This window comes from Anopheles bellator, chromosome 2, assembly GCF_943735745.2.
Source record: "Anopheles bellator chromosome 2, idAnoBellAS_SP24_06.2, whole genome shotgun sequence".
In the NCBI taxonomy this organism is placed as follows: domain Eukaryota; kingdom Metazoa; phylum Arthropoda; class Insecta; order Diptera; family Culicidae; genus Anopheles; species Anopheles bellator.
This window is the reverse complement of record NC_071286.1, coordinates 35,034,200-35,051,137: the sequence shown is the minus strand read 5'-3', so window position 1 is coordinate 35,051,137 and position 16,938 is coordinate 35,034,200. Positions and strand designations below refer to the sequence as shown.

Genomic DNA, 16,938 nt, shown 5'->3' with positions numbered 1-16,938 from the left:
GCATTGTGAGAACAGGTGGACCCAAAGCTCTCGACAGCAACTAATCGTCTAACTGACGGTTCACCGATATGCTGCAGAGCGAATTGATCGCGATACTTTACGTGGTATCATGGAAAATATCATAAAATATTACGAAACTCGTGTAAGTGATAAACAGAATGATTTCATTAAGGCAATACTAACGAAGTATAACAGGTAAACAAATCAAAACACAACGTTAGCAAAGGTATGCTTTGAAAAATGCCAAGAAACATGCCAAAAACGGGCATACCACACGCAAACATTGCATAATCAAACTTAAGCAGTCATAAATTGAAGAACAAAACAGAAATGCCAAACCCTATCTCAAAATGTGAAAGAAGTAGTTAGTTCCGGTGAATGCTAGTTTTCCAAGCCGACGAGGCGTGGGTACGAAATAAGAGGTGTGAACCGAAGGAACTCTGCATTTCAATCTGTGTTTAGTGTGTTGACTTAAACTTGTGTTTTCATTAAATTCATTAGCCTCTAATAACGAACCGGTGTGGTGGTGAGAGAGGAACAAATTATGTGCACGAAAAATGTAGAAAATGTAGACAACAAAACGACGCAACAGTGTCAGACATAGTGTGGGTGTGCGTGTTGGTGGGTATGTGTTTGTGTATGTGTGCGTGTATGTGTGGATAAGATAGGGTTGATAGTAAATACATGAACCACAACGACTGTTTAAAAAAGCTACAAACCTTGGTTGTTACTGTAATTGCTAGTCTGATTGTTATTAATACTGTTGCCGTTCATATTATTAATAATATTATTGGCAATTGTTATTGAATTGCTTTTCTTTTCGGCGAGCGAGTCACGCTTCTCTAAATTGGGTTTCTTTTCTGGCATAAAATCTGAAAGGAACATAAAAGATAATGAAAGAAAACAAATAAAAAAACGGGAAATAACGAAAACGGAATGCAGACATGTCAGCTGAATTACGGAAGCCTAACGACGGTTTTAATACGATCGAATGTGAAGCGCGCGTTGAAGGTTTGATGAGGACGATAAGACAAACAATGTGAACCCACACAGTTTTAACACATAAAATTCATGCATAGCGTTAACAAAATGATACGACTCATGGATGAGCGCACTATGGATGATCGCTAATTGAGCAATGTTTTGTCCTAGAGTTTTATGAAAAATGGAACATGTGATGCAAAATTAACATTCGTAGCCCCGCTTGGCGCGCAAAGTGAACAGATCACGAAATTAATTTTTCCTGCAAACCATTCTTCTCTCAAGACAGATCATAAATCTACACGCAGTTCCTTGGCGCTCAATGTGCCTGAACGATAATACAAAGATAACGGCTATCAAAAATGCGTCGCAAACTGCGCGCTGTAAATGTCGTAGAGCGAACGCCGGTAGCAGAAAAAAACGTGGACGCGAAACGCTAAATATAAGCCTTGGTGGGCAAACAATTTATCAAAAGCACACGAATAATGGTTGCATTACGAAAACTGGGATATGAACAAAAAAAACATAAAATGCTGGTACTGGTACTAAAAGCCAAATCTAATTCAAATCGAAAATTAACAACTGGCACAAAAAAGGAAAACAAAATCGCGTTGCTCGTCGTTGCTGCTGTCGCTGCTAATGCGTAACATTAACCAGTAACAAAAATGGCAACCGCACACGGTCATGATTCGAGAGAGCACGTCGAAGGTTTGGCGAAAGTCTACTACGAAGCCACAAAACTAACTCAAAAGCCATAAGCAAGGATACGACGGGGCTCGCCTCCATCGTCCGCGCGCGCGCTCCTGGGCCATGGTTTACCTTTGTTACCCCCTTTCTGCTGTAGCGAGCTCAGCTGTATCGAAGAATGCTGCTGGGTAAGCACTGGTTTACCCGAGTTCTCAAAGAATGGCCTCAGCGATGGCTTCGGCGTCGAGCCGATAGATAGACTGTCCATGTCCTGCCCGGAGTCGTCCCCTTCGCCGCAGGACAACGACTCCAGCTCCTGGAAGAGCGCGTCCAGATCGCGCTTGCCTCGCAGTGCCGGACCGCGCTCCGGCACGTCACCTTCCAGTTCCTCCGGCACCTTGAACCGTTTGAGCAGTGAGATGATGCGTTGTTTGAAGTTTCGTTGCTGGAAAAAAAACAAGAATCCAGAAATCGTTACCCAGCCGCGTTGCTGTCAAGCCGTCCTCTGCGGTCCCCCTTACCCGACTCATTTTTCCTCTCGAACCTTTCTCTTTGGCCATGTTCTCGAAATCACTGTCGCTATCGGCCTGGTTCGAGGGCAACATATTGCCGTCGTCCTCCTGCTCGCCGGATTCGAACTTTTTGTACGAATCGCGCTTCCCGGCATAGTTGCGCTTGGCCGCGTATCCCGACAGCCCTTCGTCGTTGTCGTCACCGGAGCTGAACTCCTGTTCCTCGTCCTCGTCCGAGTACTCGTTCACACGGTCCGTCACCAGCAGGCTGTTGTTGTTCTTGTTGTCCTGATCGACCGGAATGGACGTGACCTGCGTGGCACGCAGCGTCGCTATGGTTAAACCGGCGCGCCCAGCCTTGCCCGATCCGTTCAGCTCCACCGTCATGTCCATCGACTTCTGCAGGACCGCATCCATCCGGATGACGCCTTCCGCGAGCGTCTTGTAGCCGAGGATGGTGCGCGTTTTGTACTTTTTGCGTCGCTGCAGCAGAATCAACAGGCGATTACCGTCGCGCTTGATGAAGTGTGGATACTGTAAGCTGAAGTGAAGGTCCAGCTCCGTCTCCAGCAACGGTGGTGAGTGCAACTGTCCCCCGGTGGCCCCACCACCAGCACCACCGGTAACGCTCCCGCCGATACCAGCACTCGCAGTGGAACCGAGGCCGCCTCCTGCAACGGTTGAGCCACTGTTCAGACCCGAACCTAGCGACTGTGGCACTGGGATCTCGTGAGAGCGTAGCGTTCGTTTCGAACTTTGCATCCGCACCGCCAACGAGAGCGACGTCAGATCCGCCGGAAGTGGCGTGAGCAGCGAGAGACGGGTAATTTTTAACGAGCATAATCTGCAAAGGAAGAAGAATGCGGAATGAAGAATGAAATGACACTGCTAGTGGCGTCCAGTGGGTCCACATGTTATAATTTACGTATTTGCATTCGTCACGTCAATTTGATACATGTGTGCCGTGTGGGTAACATTCGGTGGGCACGACAATCAACAGAATGGACGACAATGTGTGGTGCATAAATTATGAGTAACAGAAAAAGGACGCATAGAAAAGGGAACACACTGCCGGCCACCAACCACCCGATCGACACATCTTGTCCGGCCGGCCCCGGGTTCGGAGGTGGGAGATTATGATCCTTATCGTTGTATCGTTACAGACATTCGTGATAACCTATGCTTAATGTTGCAGCCATTTTATGTGCCCTCAGCCCTTTGCCTTAGGGTAGATAAAACACTACTGATAACCTCTAATTGTCTAAACCAAGTAACAATGCGTGATTTCCTAATTTTGACTCCCTTTCTAATTCTCTTTTGTTTACGTCGCCACTGTCATTTGGTAAAAGACAACCAACATTTTGACTAACGATAATCGGCGATGACAGGATGATGACCGTGACTAATTCCACCCGTTGTTAATTAAACTAACCGCGCAACCGAGGATCGTCGTGACTTTTGTTTCGCCCAAACGGAACGGCCACGAATCGAACAGCAATCGAGATATCTATCGCCGGTCTTTAACAACACACCGGTCTGCTGGTTGTGGCCTTTCTTCCAACACTGCCGGAACCGTTTCTTCCGGTTCCGGAGGGCAAAGAGCATAGCTGGAAGGTAGCACCACGTGCGCAGACTGACGTAAAGTGCGAATTGAAGCAAGGCACGTCCGTCTCGTAGGCCCTTTGTCTTCCACAGCGCCGTAGAACGCGGTACGTGCGAGCCACAACGGTCGGAAGACGGTCGAAGGATAGGATAGACCCTTGGGGCGAACGGTTGATTGATAGGTAAAATGTACATTTTCCATCGGCGCAGCCAGTTACGGTGACCAGCCAGTGTTTAGGACGTAAAAGGTGCGTGAGGATCATAAAAGCTTGCACCCAAATGGCACAAGCAACGATGCAAATCGACTGACAGGTGGTCACAAAAGGTCATGAAATTTCAAGCCAAAAGCCAACACATTATAAATATACGGTTTGGGACGCTTCGGTCGGTTATCTCGCTCACGCGTCGTAGGATTATGCGTCACAAATTGATCAAACAAACGTCCTTTGTCGTGATTCCGTGCCGTGGGCACGTAACACGAACACGCTACAAACCGCACCCGGACCGGGAAAGTCAACCGTTGTAAACGACTCGCGGACTCGTCGTCGAAAGCGGGCGGACGGTTATGTGTAGCACAGTTTGGCTGGACGGTGGCCACTTAACCTCACTTTCGCTGGCCATTATTGGCAAGGTGGGGGCCCTGGGGTCTGACGTGACAACCGCGTGGCCGCAACCATCCGCTTTTAGGGCTGCAGTAGCCAGTAGTTTTGGTCCCGCAACCGCTGAATGCCGATTAGAATGTCAACTGTCTTTCCCTGTGCTTGCCAAATTAGCTAGCAACCTTCAGCGTGACCACACACACCCCACGTTCCTGGCCGCTGTCCCAACAGGCACAGTTGGAATTGATTTTGCAATCAGCAGGAATGCCCAGGAACACACGACGGGCAGCAGCCCGTGGCAGCTGCTGGTCCCCTAAAATGTTGGTAAACTAATTGCCCACCGTAAAATTAATTGCAGCCCACTGCCGTTGCGCAAAAGTACGAGCCCCCCGATCCGCGGTATGTCACTTAATCCATTGCGACGATGTCGCCCTCGTGTCACGAGTTTGGCGTTGTATAGTTGTTTTTGCCCGGTTCGCATTTTATTTTTACCGCCTCGCTTGGTGTTTATAGCGCCCCGCACGGTGGTCCCAAACAATAGTACACACCATGTGTTTGTGTGTCCGCGGCGGGATAATAAGTAGTTAAGTTGGCGGGCTGGCTAGCCCATAACGAATCCTCAACGGACTCTGTGCGGACGGTTCCGCAATGTTTCTGAAGATGGCAAAGTACGCCAACCAACTTTATTGTGAAAAATCGCAAAACAAATAGGTGTTGGGTGTAGCTTACATTATGAGAAGATAATTTAGGCAGTGAAATTACGAAATTAATGCTGCTCAATGCTCATTACGCCTAGTAGCTAACGAGTCTCTACAATCGGCCGTCAATCGGAAAAACACTCAGTTATGTGGCGACCATAAAAATCTTACGTCCGTAATTATAGACGTTATGCGCGTTATGGATTATAGATACCAATTTGAGTGACGCGTGCGGAATAATTCGCGGCGCTGTTCGTGAACGACTGATAACTAATAACACGTAAACAAAAGCCATCGAGAACTAATTTTAAAACTTCTACTTAAGTATTCATTAATCCACGGAACAATGTTTTTTTTTTATAAAATCGCTCTCCCAACTGGAATTACCAAGGGAACCCCTCCGAATTCTTTTATTTTTATTTTTATAATCTTAGAAGAATAGACCGGGCCGTGTTTACCCTCCGAATTATTATCACCCAATAAAATGGGTTAAAAATATCGGATCTCCTTCCGAATTGACTTGTGGCCACACTCCACACTATTGATTCACCAACCCGAAAGGAGGTCACTTTAACGCTACGATGCATTGCCATTGCACCGGTTTACTGCCAATTACTTGGCCCCGTGGATGCATACGTATGTTGGCCGGTCTTGGCCGGAAGTCAGCCCGGTTTCGGCGCCGACAAGTGTCCTGTCCAAATGCAAATCTATTTCCCGTGCGAACGTTGCTCCCGTTGAAAGATGGATGCGAAGGTTCCCGTCAGAGGCCCAGGCCACTGACACTGACGCCACGCCACTCAATGCGGCCCTTTTCCGTAGGTACCACACTTCCGTAGACCTTCACACCCTAAAGATCGCAACACCCGGCGGCGATGGCGGCAGTGCATTGATCCACAGTCGGGTGCGGTGTGCTCACGGGCGAGATATTTTTATCTTTCAATGCCTCGGGGTGAGGTCTTCTTTTTTGGGCGTCTTGTTGCGGAATGCTGCCTGTGCGTGATGCAAAAAGCCGACCACTGCTGCAACCCGACCGACCGATCATCTCTCGCACCGCAGAGACCTTGGCAGATCCGGAGCCGCGGAAAGAATGTTGACAATCAGCACCACCCAGGCAGCGGCCCACATGTGTTCCTGAGATGCTGCGCCATTCGTGGGGCAACACACGCGGAGCTGGCCCAGCCCAGCCTACAGATAAAGTGCTATTTTTATTGTCCCGTTAATGGGACGTGGCATCAGAAGCACGTTTTACCGAAAAAATCGCACCACCGAAAAGGAAAAACAGACCATTTTTCACCCCATAAAAATGTTAATAGTAATCGAACCACGAAACAAGGAGCGGCCGCCCAGCATGTGGTTATCATCGACGCGATCCGAGCCGCGCCTTTGGCCGAGCGGATCGAACTGCTTTGGAACTGCCACGGCGGCTGCTGCTGCTGCTGGCTGCACTTATTGCCCCGAGAGCCGAGAGAGCATATTTTATCGCCTTTACGAGACCCGCTTAATGCCGATAATATGTTGCGATTTTAATTTGCGTGTAGCCGGCCGCTGCTGGGTCGTTTCATTAGCACCACACGCCTCGCGGTCCGGATGGTAGAGAGCCCTTTTGCGTCGTCGCCTTCGCGCCGAGGGTGTACCCCCATAGGTCTATGCTAATGGATGACTATTTTGATTAAATGATTGATCGATTGATTGATACCAATTATTGCGCCACGTCATTCCGGCGAGACGGCAAAACCCCCGGCCGGGCCCATGGGAAGGTTTCTACTTTTCCTTTTCCGTTGGCGTGCGCAACCATAACGGGCGCCATCGCCGATGCCCTTATCGTCTACGCGCATTAATGCCTCTAGTAGTCACAAAAAGGAACTTTCCGAGACGCTACGTTCGGTGCATCTAAATATGATTCCCCAGGAGAATGACAATTAGTTAGACACAACACGCTGCAGGAAGTTGTGGAAATATGTGTATTCATTAGATGTGGCCCACTTCAGCAATGCATAGCGGCATCCCGAGGGCTGCACCCCGACTGGCTCCACACTTTCAAGGTTACCATGCGTAACCTTCCGGTGCCAACCTGCTCTTGGCATAACCTTCCCGGGCGACGTCCTCTGGCTGGCCACCGCTCACCGGTGACTCATCGTTCACCGGGCAACCCTTTGGGGGACGCCAGTATTTAGGAGTAAGTTCTGTCTCTCCTCCCAGGAGACCGGCGCCGGTGCCGACCACATAACTCTTGTGCATTGTGAACCAAACTTTGGATTCATAAATTTGGATAATAAGCGAACACGAAAAGAAAAGCCCTTCCTCCGAAGTGTGCATTTCCGTTTGCTTGTGTTTTTTTGTGTCTGTTTTTCATTCGCTTTTCGTGCTCCCCGGCAAAAGGTCACGAAGCGAGAACAATCGGAAAAGATAAAGAGAAAATTTACTACCCCGGAGACGACAACTCTTGGCGCGAATCAGTAACGAGGTGGTCGGAATAATTAATGAAACCGGTGGGGCCTCACGCCTGGCTTGCGAGCGTTCGTCGAATGTGCAGCTGAATAAAGCTACCCTCAAAAGGGCATGTTTCGGGGGGTCCAAAAGTGCTTCGAAGCGAATTTGTTCTTGTTTGACGTAATCTTCGAGTAACTCATTTAAATCGGAATCTCGGAAATCGCACAAAAAATTGCAACAAATTAAGCAGAGACCGTGTGTTTACGAGTGCGAAAGGCCAAGGAAGCTTCGGACAAAAGAATTAACTGAACACTTGGAAGAACTCCATATCCTACAGCCTCCGGTTGACGACATAATTGAAGATGGTTAGAACATCTAACAAGGAAGCTATCTATCAGATTATGCAAGTGAATTATAACGCTCGGAAGTTACAAAAAAGTTGACTAAGGACGCCATTGAACGTTGAGCAGTCCCTATAAAAGTGGATAAAACTAAAGGAAAATTACTTTCAACAGAGAAGGAACTTCTTATTGGAACTTTGCCGCCGCCCCGCGGAGTACTCTGACTCTGCTCTGGGAAATGGATCAAAGATTTGCCGGGCGCCCTTACCGATCATTGCCACATCATTCGAGTTACTGGCCCCCCGCTCAATGCCACTGCCAGTTGATTGGCCGTAAGCAAGGGGGCTCCCTTCTGGGCCAACCCCCCGGGGCACGGCCGAGATTCATCAATTTATCTTTCAGTTTTATTTATTCATTTGCCCTTAAATATGTGTGTCCGGCGCAGACGATGTGGTCTGGGCCTCCCCACCCGGGACGCGAATACACATCATCCCAGATTTCTCCCATCCGACGACCTTGTGCTTACCCAGGAAGCTACCAACCGCAACCTGGCCATCACCACCGTGTCGTCGACCGGACCGGTTGGACCGGCGGAACTATTTATGCGCTCATTCATCATTCCAGTTCACGACTCCCCGCCAGACTTGCGCGGAACGAAGCTGTACGCAAGGTGGGTCAGCGGAAGAAGCTTCTCCCAGCGACGGTGCCGCCCGAAAACTAGGCCAGAATAGATTACCAGCCACCAGTTTCAATACACGTTGTTAGCCGGACTAATCATTCAATCTTACCCACCCAGCCGAGCGCGCCATTCGCGGCCTCTCTCCGACACGCGGCCCTCAGGACCGATTTTCCTGCTCACCGCCCAGCTTCCAAAACCATTGCATAATGTGCGAAATGTGCGGGATGAATATGCCGGAGCGTGTTATGCACGCACGCGCGAGCGCGATCGAAAAAAAATCACCTTTTTGTCCGATTTTTCTCACGCAGCAGCGAAAACCGAGTGAAAGCATTTCCCCGGACCACCGCCAACCAGCCAGAGCATAAGGGGAAGAAGACGAAAGCGCACCAGCCACCAGATGATTGTCCGATGGCGAGCTGCAGACGGAACGCCACAACACACTTTCGATAACGAGAGCCAGGCGAGCGCGCCGCATAAGAAAAGGGAAGCTGCTCCGATACCGTGAACAAACTCGTTACCGACTCACACAAATCGATTACGGCACCGCGTGTGGGTCGGTCGGTCGGCCGGTGGCCAAAAGCCCGTGTGGAGGCCAGCATAAGATCCAGCGAAACGTCACACCATCGCCACTGCCGATCATAAAGCGAAAGCGTCCGGTGCCCGGTGGTGGCCAAAAAACGGCGAAGGAAGTGTGGTATCTGGGAAAGTGAAAACCCTACCACAGGCGCCGTCGTCTCGATTGGAAATTCGCTGATGCTTTTCACTTCTTCGCCGAGTTTGCTCTTATCGCACGTACTCACAGGGAGCGTCGTTTGTCCCGAAAAAACGCTTCCATTGCACATAAAGTGTGGTGTCTCTTACTCGCGGACACGGGAGCACTGGAACGAAGAAGATCCTCACGTCCGAGCATAATCGCGCCGAGCGACCGAGACAATCTAGGCCAATGGATGATTTATGAGCCCACTTACGGTGCCCGCCGATGATGATCTCGCCGTCGCCAATCTTCCGTTTCGTCGGCCACCAACTCACTAACTTATTTGCATCGGTCCCCTGGTCCCGCCTGGCAATTGTCAGAAAGAAGTCCCAACATGGCGAAAGGTGGTGCGCGCGCGCTTTCGCCACCTGCGGGAAGCGCCATAAGGCAGTAAATCATAAACTTTGACATCGAAATAAAATCCTGAGCCGCCGGCATTTCGCAGCATTTCGGGGAATAAATCGTAACCCGTGTTTCGTGTGTCTGAATGCACAATTATATCGCCTGTCACGCTCGGCGATCGCACGCGCAACGGACGCGTCATTAGACGCTCCATCGCGACGCACTGTCACAGGCGATTAGCGGACGGGCGATTAAATTCGCCCATCGCCGCCGCCGCAACGCCGATCTCTCTCTCTCTCTCTCTCTCTCTCTCGGTCTGTCTTTCTCTCTGAAGGTCCAAACAAATGGGCCGTGTGATGGCCACGGCACTCCAACCCGGCCGTGACAGGGTCTTGCGGTGGCCAATCCACGACCGCCGAAGCTGTTTGTTGATTCGGGAATTCGACGCGCAACGCGACGAAAAACAACAGCCACGCGGAACAGGGCGCAACCCATCATATCGACACCAGAAAAGACGCCGGCACAAACTGCGACAACAAACCGGTCCCGCCGCATCCGGTGCCCCCCAAGTCGACGTTTTCGGTTCCGGTTCCCTGCCGTCCGTCCGGGTGCCGCCGGTCGACCTTGCTGCTGGTGAGTGGCCATCGGCGCACAGCGTTGCCTTTTACACTTTTAGCCGACATCTGACGTTCATCAATTAGCGAGCGCGATGAGTTTTTGGGTGGGGAGGGAGCTTATTTATAACGGGGACCCCGGGCCATGGCCATCCCGGCCGGCACAAGGCCGCGGATCTCCAAAATTGCGACGCGAATTGGGTGGTGTAGAAAGAAAAACGGTTCCCTTTTTTTGGTGACAGATGGTGCGAAGCGCCGTCCCAAAAGCCGTCGAAAAGGAAATTTGTGTCGGTTGATAAGTCTCCAGAGCATTGCTGCTTTGATGGACCGGTTTATCGGGGTGTCCGGGTGTAATCAAAATCAGACACAACTTTGCCCTATTTCAAAAGATTTGGACCTCGAAGCGAATAATACCAACTAACGAATAATAGTGTCCAAATTTTGTTGTTGTGTTAATTGTATCAAGTCCAAAATCGCGTAGTTGTGATTAGGTTTCCCTCACGAAGAAGTGTCCAAAGAAAGCCAAGTCTGGTGAATACAGCGGAGAGGAAAGCAGTTCCCAGCCAAGTGTTTTGATTGTGTCCGAAACCAAGTTACCTTCTGGCCCATTATGGTTATTTTTCGATCAATGCAGGGTTTATAATGATAATTTGTCTGAATTAACGATTTCACCTCATTTTAGGAGCTTGAGATGCACCAACCCTTTCTGATCCCATCAGAAAGTCCTTTTTGGAGTCCTCCGACACTCTTTGGTTATCAAGCCAAAATCGGCACTTTTTAGTTTTTTTTAAACCACTTCAACCACTGCGATCTTCTAAAAACAAGCTTCGACAAGCATTTGATGCGATTCGGTAGCAGTTTTCTTCAACAGGTAGCAGAAAAATATTGATCCCCGCGAAACTTCATTTTTCGGGCACAAAAGTTGACATGATCTAACTCTTTCAAAAATAAGTTGCGAACTACAAGTTTTTTTTTTTCAACCTGAAATCATTTGCCTGATGTGAAATTAAAAGCCTGAAAAAAAGCAAAATTAGGAGGACCAAATTGACAGCTAGAGCCATCTGTTTAACAGTCCGATTCTCAAGGTACAGAGCTCTGTGTGTGTTCTACGTGTTCCGTCGCGATTCTTTCTTTCGTATATAAAATTCTAAGGCCAGTGAAGGCATATTCTACGACATGTGCAAGGTATGTTCGATTTCTGTTACTTGAAGGGCCGATACATAGACAGTACTAGTCTGAGTTTGTCAAACAGACCGTTGACACTCAAACACACATTCAAGGGTACATTTTAAAAACGATGATGTGTTAACAGATGGTAGCGTGTCTTGTTAGTTCAAACACAGATGTGTATATAATCGCTAGTGTAAAAAGTGGTATTAAATTGTCCGAAATATCTGCACAAATACGCCATACTTCAATATGACTAATCACGGACGATGAGAAATGGATTCAAAATAAGAATTTTCAACGCTTCAGGTGATCATGGTCAAAGACAGTTAACCGTCCGACAAACGACTACACGGCCTAGATTAGGCCTAGAACAAACGATGGTTGCGTGTTTGGTCGGATTGACAGGGAATCGTACATCACGAACTGTCAAAAACGTGTCAAAACGCCCAAGCCAGTCAGCCAGCCTGTGTAAGGGCGCAGTATTAAACCCGATCAACACAGCAATACCCGTCGAAGGTAAACAACAGTTTGCAAGGAAAACAATGCTCCAAACATATAAACTACAAACATGGCGACGGCAGCGGCTTCTGATAAGTTTCGCCCGATAAACGATTAGAACCGGGGGGGGGGAGTGCTTTGCTCGTTCGAGTCGGACTGGAAAACAGTGAAGCGTTCGACATTTGCCAAGGCGCAATATTTTTTAAAGCTGAAATGGATGGACCTCTTCACAACTCTACACCCTCTCTAGCGTCACGTGCCACCACCACGCGAGCTGAAGCAACCAGTGCTCCACCGCTCGACCCGGCCACCCGGTTACGGGGTGCGCAAAATTTCCGCTGCATTTATGAATGACAATCAACAGTTTCACCGAATAAATTCCACCCATGCTCCAGATACGCGCTTCGCGCGTGGCGTGCCACCGAACCCCAAATTGATTCTCGCCGCAAACGCATCAACAACGTCCCCCGCCCGGCAGCATGATGCGAGGGCGGTGGCGAGAAACAGAGCAAAACGGGGTACACTAAAAATCACTGTCCGCCGTTGGTCCGGGAGTTGCACGGCTCTAAACGGTTCGGTGCGGGTTGCAGCATGATATAAACTTTCACTCGCCGGTCGGAGGATGTGGCCGACCTCTGGAGCCGAACCGCTGCAACGTAGGCGCTACTTTCGATTTTACCCCCCAAACGCCCGCATTTGCAGTTTTCGCAATCGCTCGGTGGCCAAAGCTTGTCAAATAATGGCGGATAAGAGATGGCTTTATGCTCACCGGCATCATTTGCATTCACTGCACCGGTTACGGGGCAACATTTTCGCAACTCAAACCCCGAACTCACGAGCACCTCCTACGCCGCGGCCACCGCCGGGTCCGGTCTCCGATGGCGATGACTAAACCTGAAACCACGCGCTTATTCAGCGGCGAATATCCCACCACCGAACCGGGCACGGAACCGGGTGGATGTGTCACGCACGCCGTAATTAATAGCTGTTGTCCCACACCCCGATGGGTTTAGTGTTTGGAGAGGATGCTCCAAACGGCCCCCCGGGGGGCGACCACGGTGTGTCACCGCCTGGGGTACACATTTTCCGCTCAGGCGATGATGGTGATGTTTCGTTCTATTTCTGTGGCACGACACCACGGTTTGGCTGTGGATCATCGAGCAACTCAAGGCACGATCGGTGGTGAAAACGCTCACGATCAACCGCGTTGATAGCTGGATAAGGTGAACGATGGTGATGAAGAGGTGGTACTACTCTCGGCACTCGGCTCGGGACCAAAAACGATGAGTGAAACTTACAACAAAGCGCACACGAGGAAGGAAGCGCTACGCGGCGCAGCGCAGCCACTACGCAGTCAAATAGGGTGTGTAACCGCAGCGGTCGGAATATTATTTACATTGTGTGTTGCATCACACGTTAACGCCACTATCGCTACAATTGCTCGGCCAGCAGCTCGGCCGCCCTCGGTTGGGAAGATAATCAAACACAGCTCTCTCTCTCTCTGGGTATGGCCCATGGCGCAGGGTGTTACATGATACCCTAATGAAAGTTGCATCAGGCGTCAGTGTGGGTACCCAGCAGCGCCGCTGGCTTTTTATTCTTATCACGCCAGCGTTGATCGTGAGCCATTGTGGATCCCGGATCCTGTACAACACCCAGAAACTGCGGCCTAGAATTTCCCAACGGCATACCCCAAACTGGAAGTGAGTTGGCATAACTCTGAAACGCCAAAGAAAAATCATCACCAAAGTCCAGAGTGGGAACCGGAGTCCCCTGGAATCAGTACTTCAAATATTTAGGAACACATCTAGACAAACGGTTAACATTCAAACAATCATTATTTAGAAGCGGTACACTGTTGGATCAACAAAAACTCCAAACTATCGCAATACGCAACAAAATCTATATGTATAGGGTGCTCCATCTAGTGTTTGGATTCCGAAGATTGGGCACAAAATATCGATTGTGGCTGTCGCTGTATGGCACGTAGCGCCGTCCTGTTGAAACCAAATGCCGTCCAAGTTTTCAGCTTCAATTTCGCCGAAGAACCAATCAGCCAAAATTTGCATCATCAAACAGTCACTCGTTCTGGGTGCATCGGCTTCTCTTGCACGATATGTGGATTTTCCGAACTGCAACACTGCATGTTAACATAGCTACCGAGGTGGAAATGAGCTTCAATAAAATGTGCATTCGACGAATGAGTTGACGACCTATCACTTCAGGAATTTTTTTCATATTTCCCAATTTTCTGCAACCAAAATTGTATTTTATATAAACATCTACCCTTCAAATAAATGTTTAAGCATCGACAAATATTCAACCGTTGTTTTGTATAGCCAAACGGAAAAGGGCAGCCAATATTTATCGGCAGCGTACGCCATCGACGATTACGGTGGCTTCTTCTTCATTTTAGAAGAAAAATGGAGCGATGATACCGCCAGACCAAAGAGTAGCTCGTTGTGGGTGCTTGTCTTGCTGTCTTGCACGACGTGTGGGTTATTTTATATTTTCCGAGTTGGAAATGAGCTTAAATGAAATAAGATTTTCAAATTGCGTACAGCTAAAGTATACGACTCACCATTTTGGAAATAAGTTTTTAATATTTCCCGATTTTCTGCCAGCGTATGGCGTCCCGTTTCGCATCGGAGTCGTTTGGAATCAGTACTTTAAATAGTTAGGAACACACGATTTAGTACACTATCATATCAACAAAAACTCCAAACTATCCCAATACGCAGTCAAATCCATATTTATGAATCGCTCAAGAGTTATGTCGAACCGGATCGAAATCTTCAAACAATGCAGAACCACTACTCCTACTGAAGACCATTCGTAACGTAGCCCCTAACTGACGTAGAACTGCCCGAGAGACTAGAATCAACCCGTTTTTCCACATTTCAGTTCACACCAGGACTTTACAAAACCAGCAGATTGCGCGATCAATTGCCAAATCCGTCAGTGCAAGACCCATTCATCGGTGAACTAGAATAAGTGTAGACAATACAACGCTAGACTGAAGCAGACAAACAATCGTCACGTCACGACAGCATTTGAAATTTCTGAGGGCTAGGCCAGCAGCTAAAAGAGCTGACAACAGTGGGGCCTAGCGGTGTTAGTGACGATAGGCTCGGGGCTATTTTACATTCCATTTCAATCGAGTACCACTAGAAGACCCCAGAACCACGGGACACACGTCACGGGTGAAAGAACCAATTGTTTACGGCGCATCGCGAGGCTGCTCCCAACTCCCGATGGCTGGCGGCGGGGAGAGCATAATCCGGAGGTGGTGGCCACCGTACGGCGCACTGGGGAGGCGCGAGAATCCCCGCTCCCACAACAGCCCCGGAACGGGGAGAGAGAGAGAGGCAGAGATCGAGAGAAAGAGTGGGAACCAAATGGCAGCAAAAAGAAGCAATGCACCGTAATAGACAGATGCGAAACAGGAAGTGGGCTGATGTGGGTAGTTGCTCGGTTACAAAAACCGAGGTACGTGAAGCGCGTGATTGCCACGTACGAACAACACCCCGTACACGTCCAACAGCATCGGATGGCCGCCGACCACATCATCGAGAGCTCATCTTCGCACGGTGGGAGATATCACACCGAAGGCTGACCGGTGGAACGGAGAAGATAAGTGCACAACAATGATGATGAATGTCAACACACACCTGTCACGGCGCAGCGATGGCATAAAAATAGACCCCTCGAAGGACGCCACATTGAAAGTGGAAGAGATTTCGATCGAACAGCCCCCGGGGCGGAGTTCGGACGATTCGAAAACTGCCCATCAGCCGGCTGTCTTCCGTCGGTATCGATCGCCCGGCTCGTGGCCGGAACCATGTGGCCCACCCAAATGCACCACTAACGACCCGGGCGGGCGACTCATTACTTATGCAGTACGTAGGTCCAAATGTAGTCCAAAGTGGACCTCGACCCCCCGGGCGCGATTGGGGACCCAAGCGATTATGAAAAGGACACACAGACCTGCTGGTTGGTTCCCTGGGTTGAGTTTTGGGGGTTTTTGGGGTCCAGCTCCAATCCATTGTGTCCCGTGTTCCAAGGGATTCCTTCGTTACAGTGGGAATTTGTGTCAACACCGACAGACACCGGACAAAAACAATAATAAGGGTGGGCGGCGCGCATTTCTATGATTACGGCGCAGTGCGCGCCTAGCGCGCCCCCGACATCCTTCCCTTGCGGCCACTTCCGCCATTACGCACGCCAGAACGTAAGTACCGCCGTCGCCGGACCGTAAATGGAGCGCAACCGAGCGCCGCAGTCTGGAGTCGTGGGTTACAATAAAAGTTGTTTTTCGCAAAACATGTAACCGCACACCCACACGCGTGTGTGTTTGTGAGACGAGCCTACGACTCGGGTCGGGTCCTCGGGGAACATGGCGCACTGCGTGAGCAAGTGACACGGCCCAGCGGAATATGAGATTCCGGGAAGAACGACAAACACAACAAAAAATCAATACCAATCAACCACCAGCCCACTCACCGAAAAACTTCAACCCACCACAACCCTCTTGGGTCCCGGCGACCCGACATTCCGGGCAGGGAATTGAAATATTTATACATCTTCCGCCGCAGCAACCATAAAGTCGGCCTAGTGAAACACTAGTTCTCGACCGCCAGCCACCGCCGGTCAGACAGGTCCAGGTCCACATTTACGTCGTTACGCAGCCTACCAGCCATATTTATGGCTTTGTTTTGTGGCCTCCTCCGGAACCTCCGATACCGTTGCTGTTGACAACCGGCGGCGGACCGGAACACGGCAACATCTTGAACCCATTCCCTACCCAGGTCCAGCCAGGTCTTGCTGAGTCATTCGCACACGGGTTTTGCATGTGCCGCTTCCTGTGTGTCCCCGAGAGTCACCACCCATCTCTGGCCGGGGCGGGGTTCGGAAATGGTGACAATTTCGTGGTTCGTGTGTCACAGCCGGGCGTTTGCATTAGTCATTCAATAAGCCCTGATGGTTGTTGCATCTTTGACCGACTGGACTCGACTGACTGTATTTGCTTAT

At 49.7% G+C, this 16,938-nt stretch overlaps 1 protein-coding gene across 1 annotated transcript in view; it reads right to left on the bottom strand.

Moving 5' to 3' along the window:
• LOC131212578 (phosphofurin acidic cluster sorting protein 2) overlaps nucleotides 1-16,938 on the bottom strand; it is a 30,762-nt gene that overhangs the window by 6,091 nt on the left and 7,733 nt on the right. The window contains exons 2-4 of the mRNA XM_058206494.1: nucleotides 2,190-3,024; nucleotides 1,801-2,113; nucleotides 720-872 (exon numbers count right to left, since the gene is read on the bottom strand). Of these exons, the coding sequence (XP_058062477.1) occupies nucleotides 720-872; nucleotides 1,801-2,113; nucleotides 2,190-3,024 (1,301 nt within the window). The remainder of the gene's footprint in view (nucleotides 1-719; nucleotides 873-1,800; nucleotides 2,114-2,189; nucleotides 3,025-16,938) is intronic.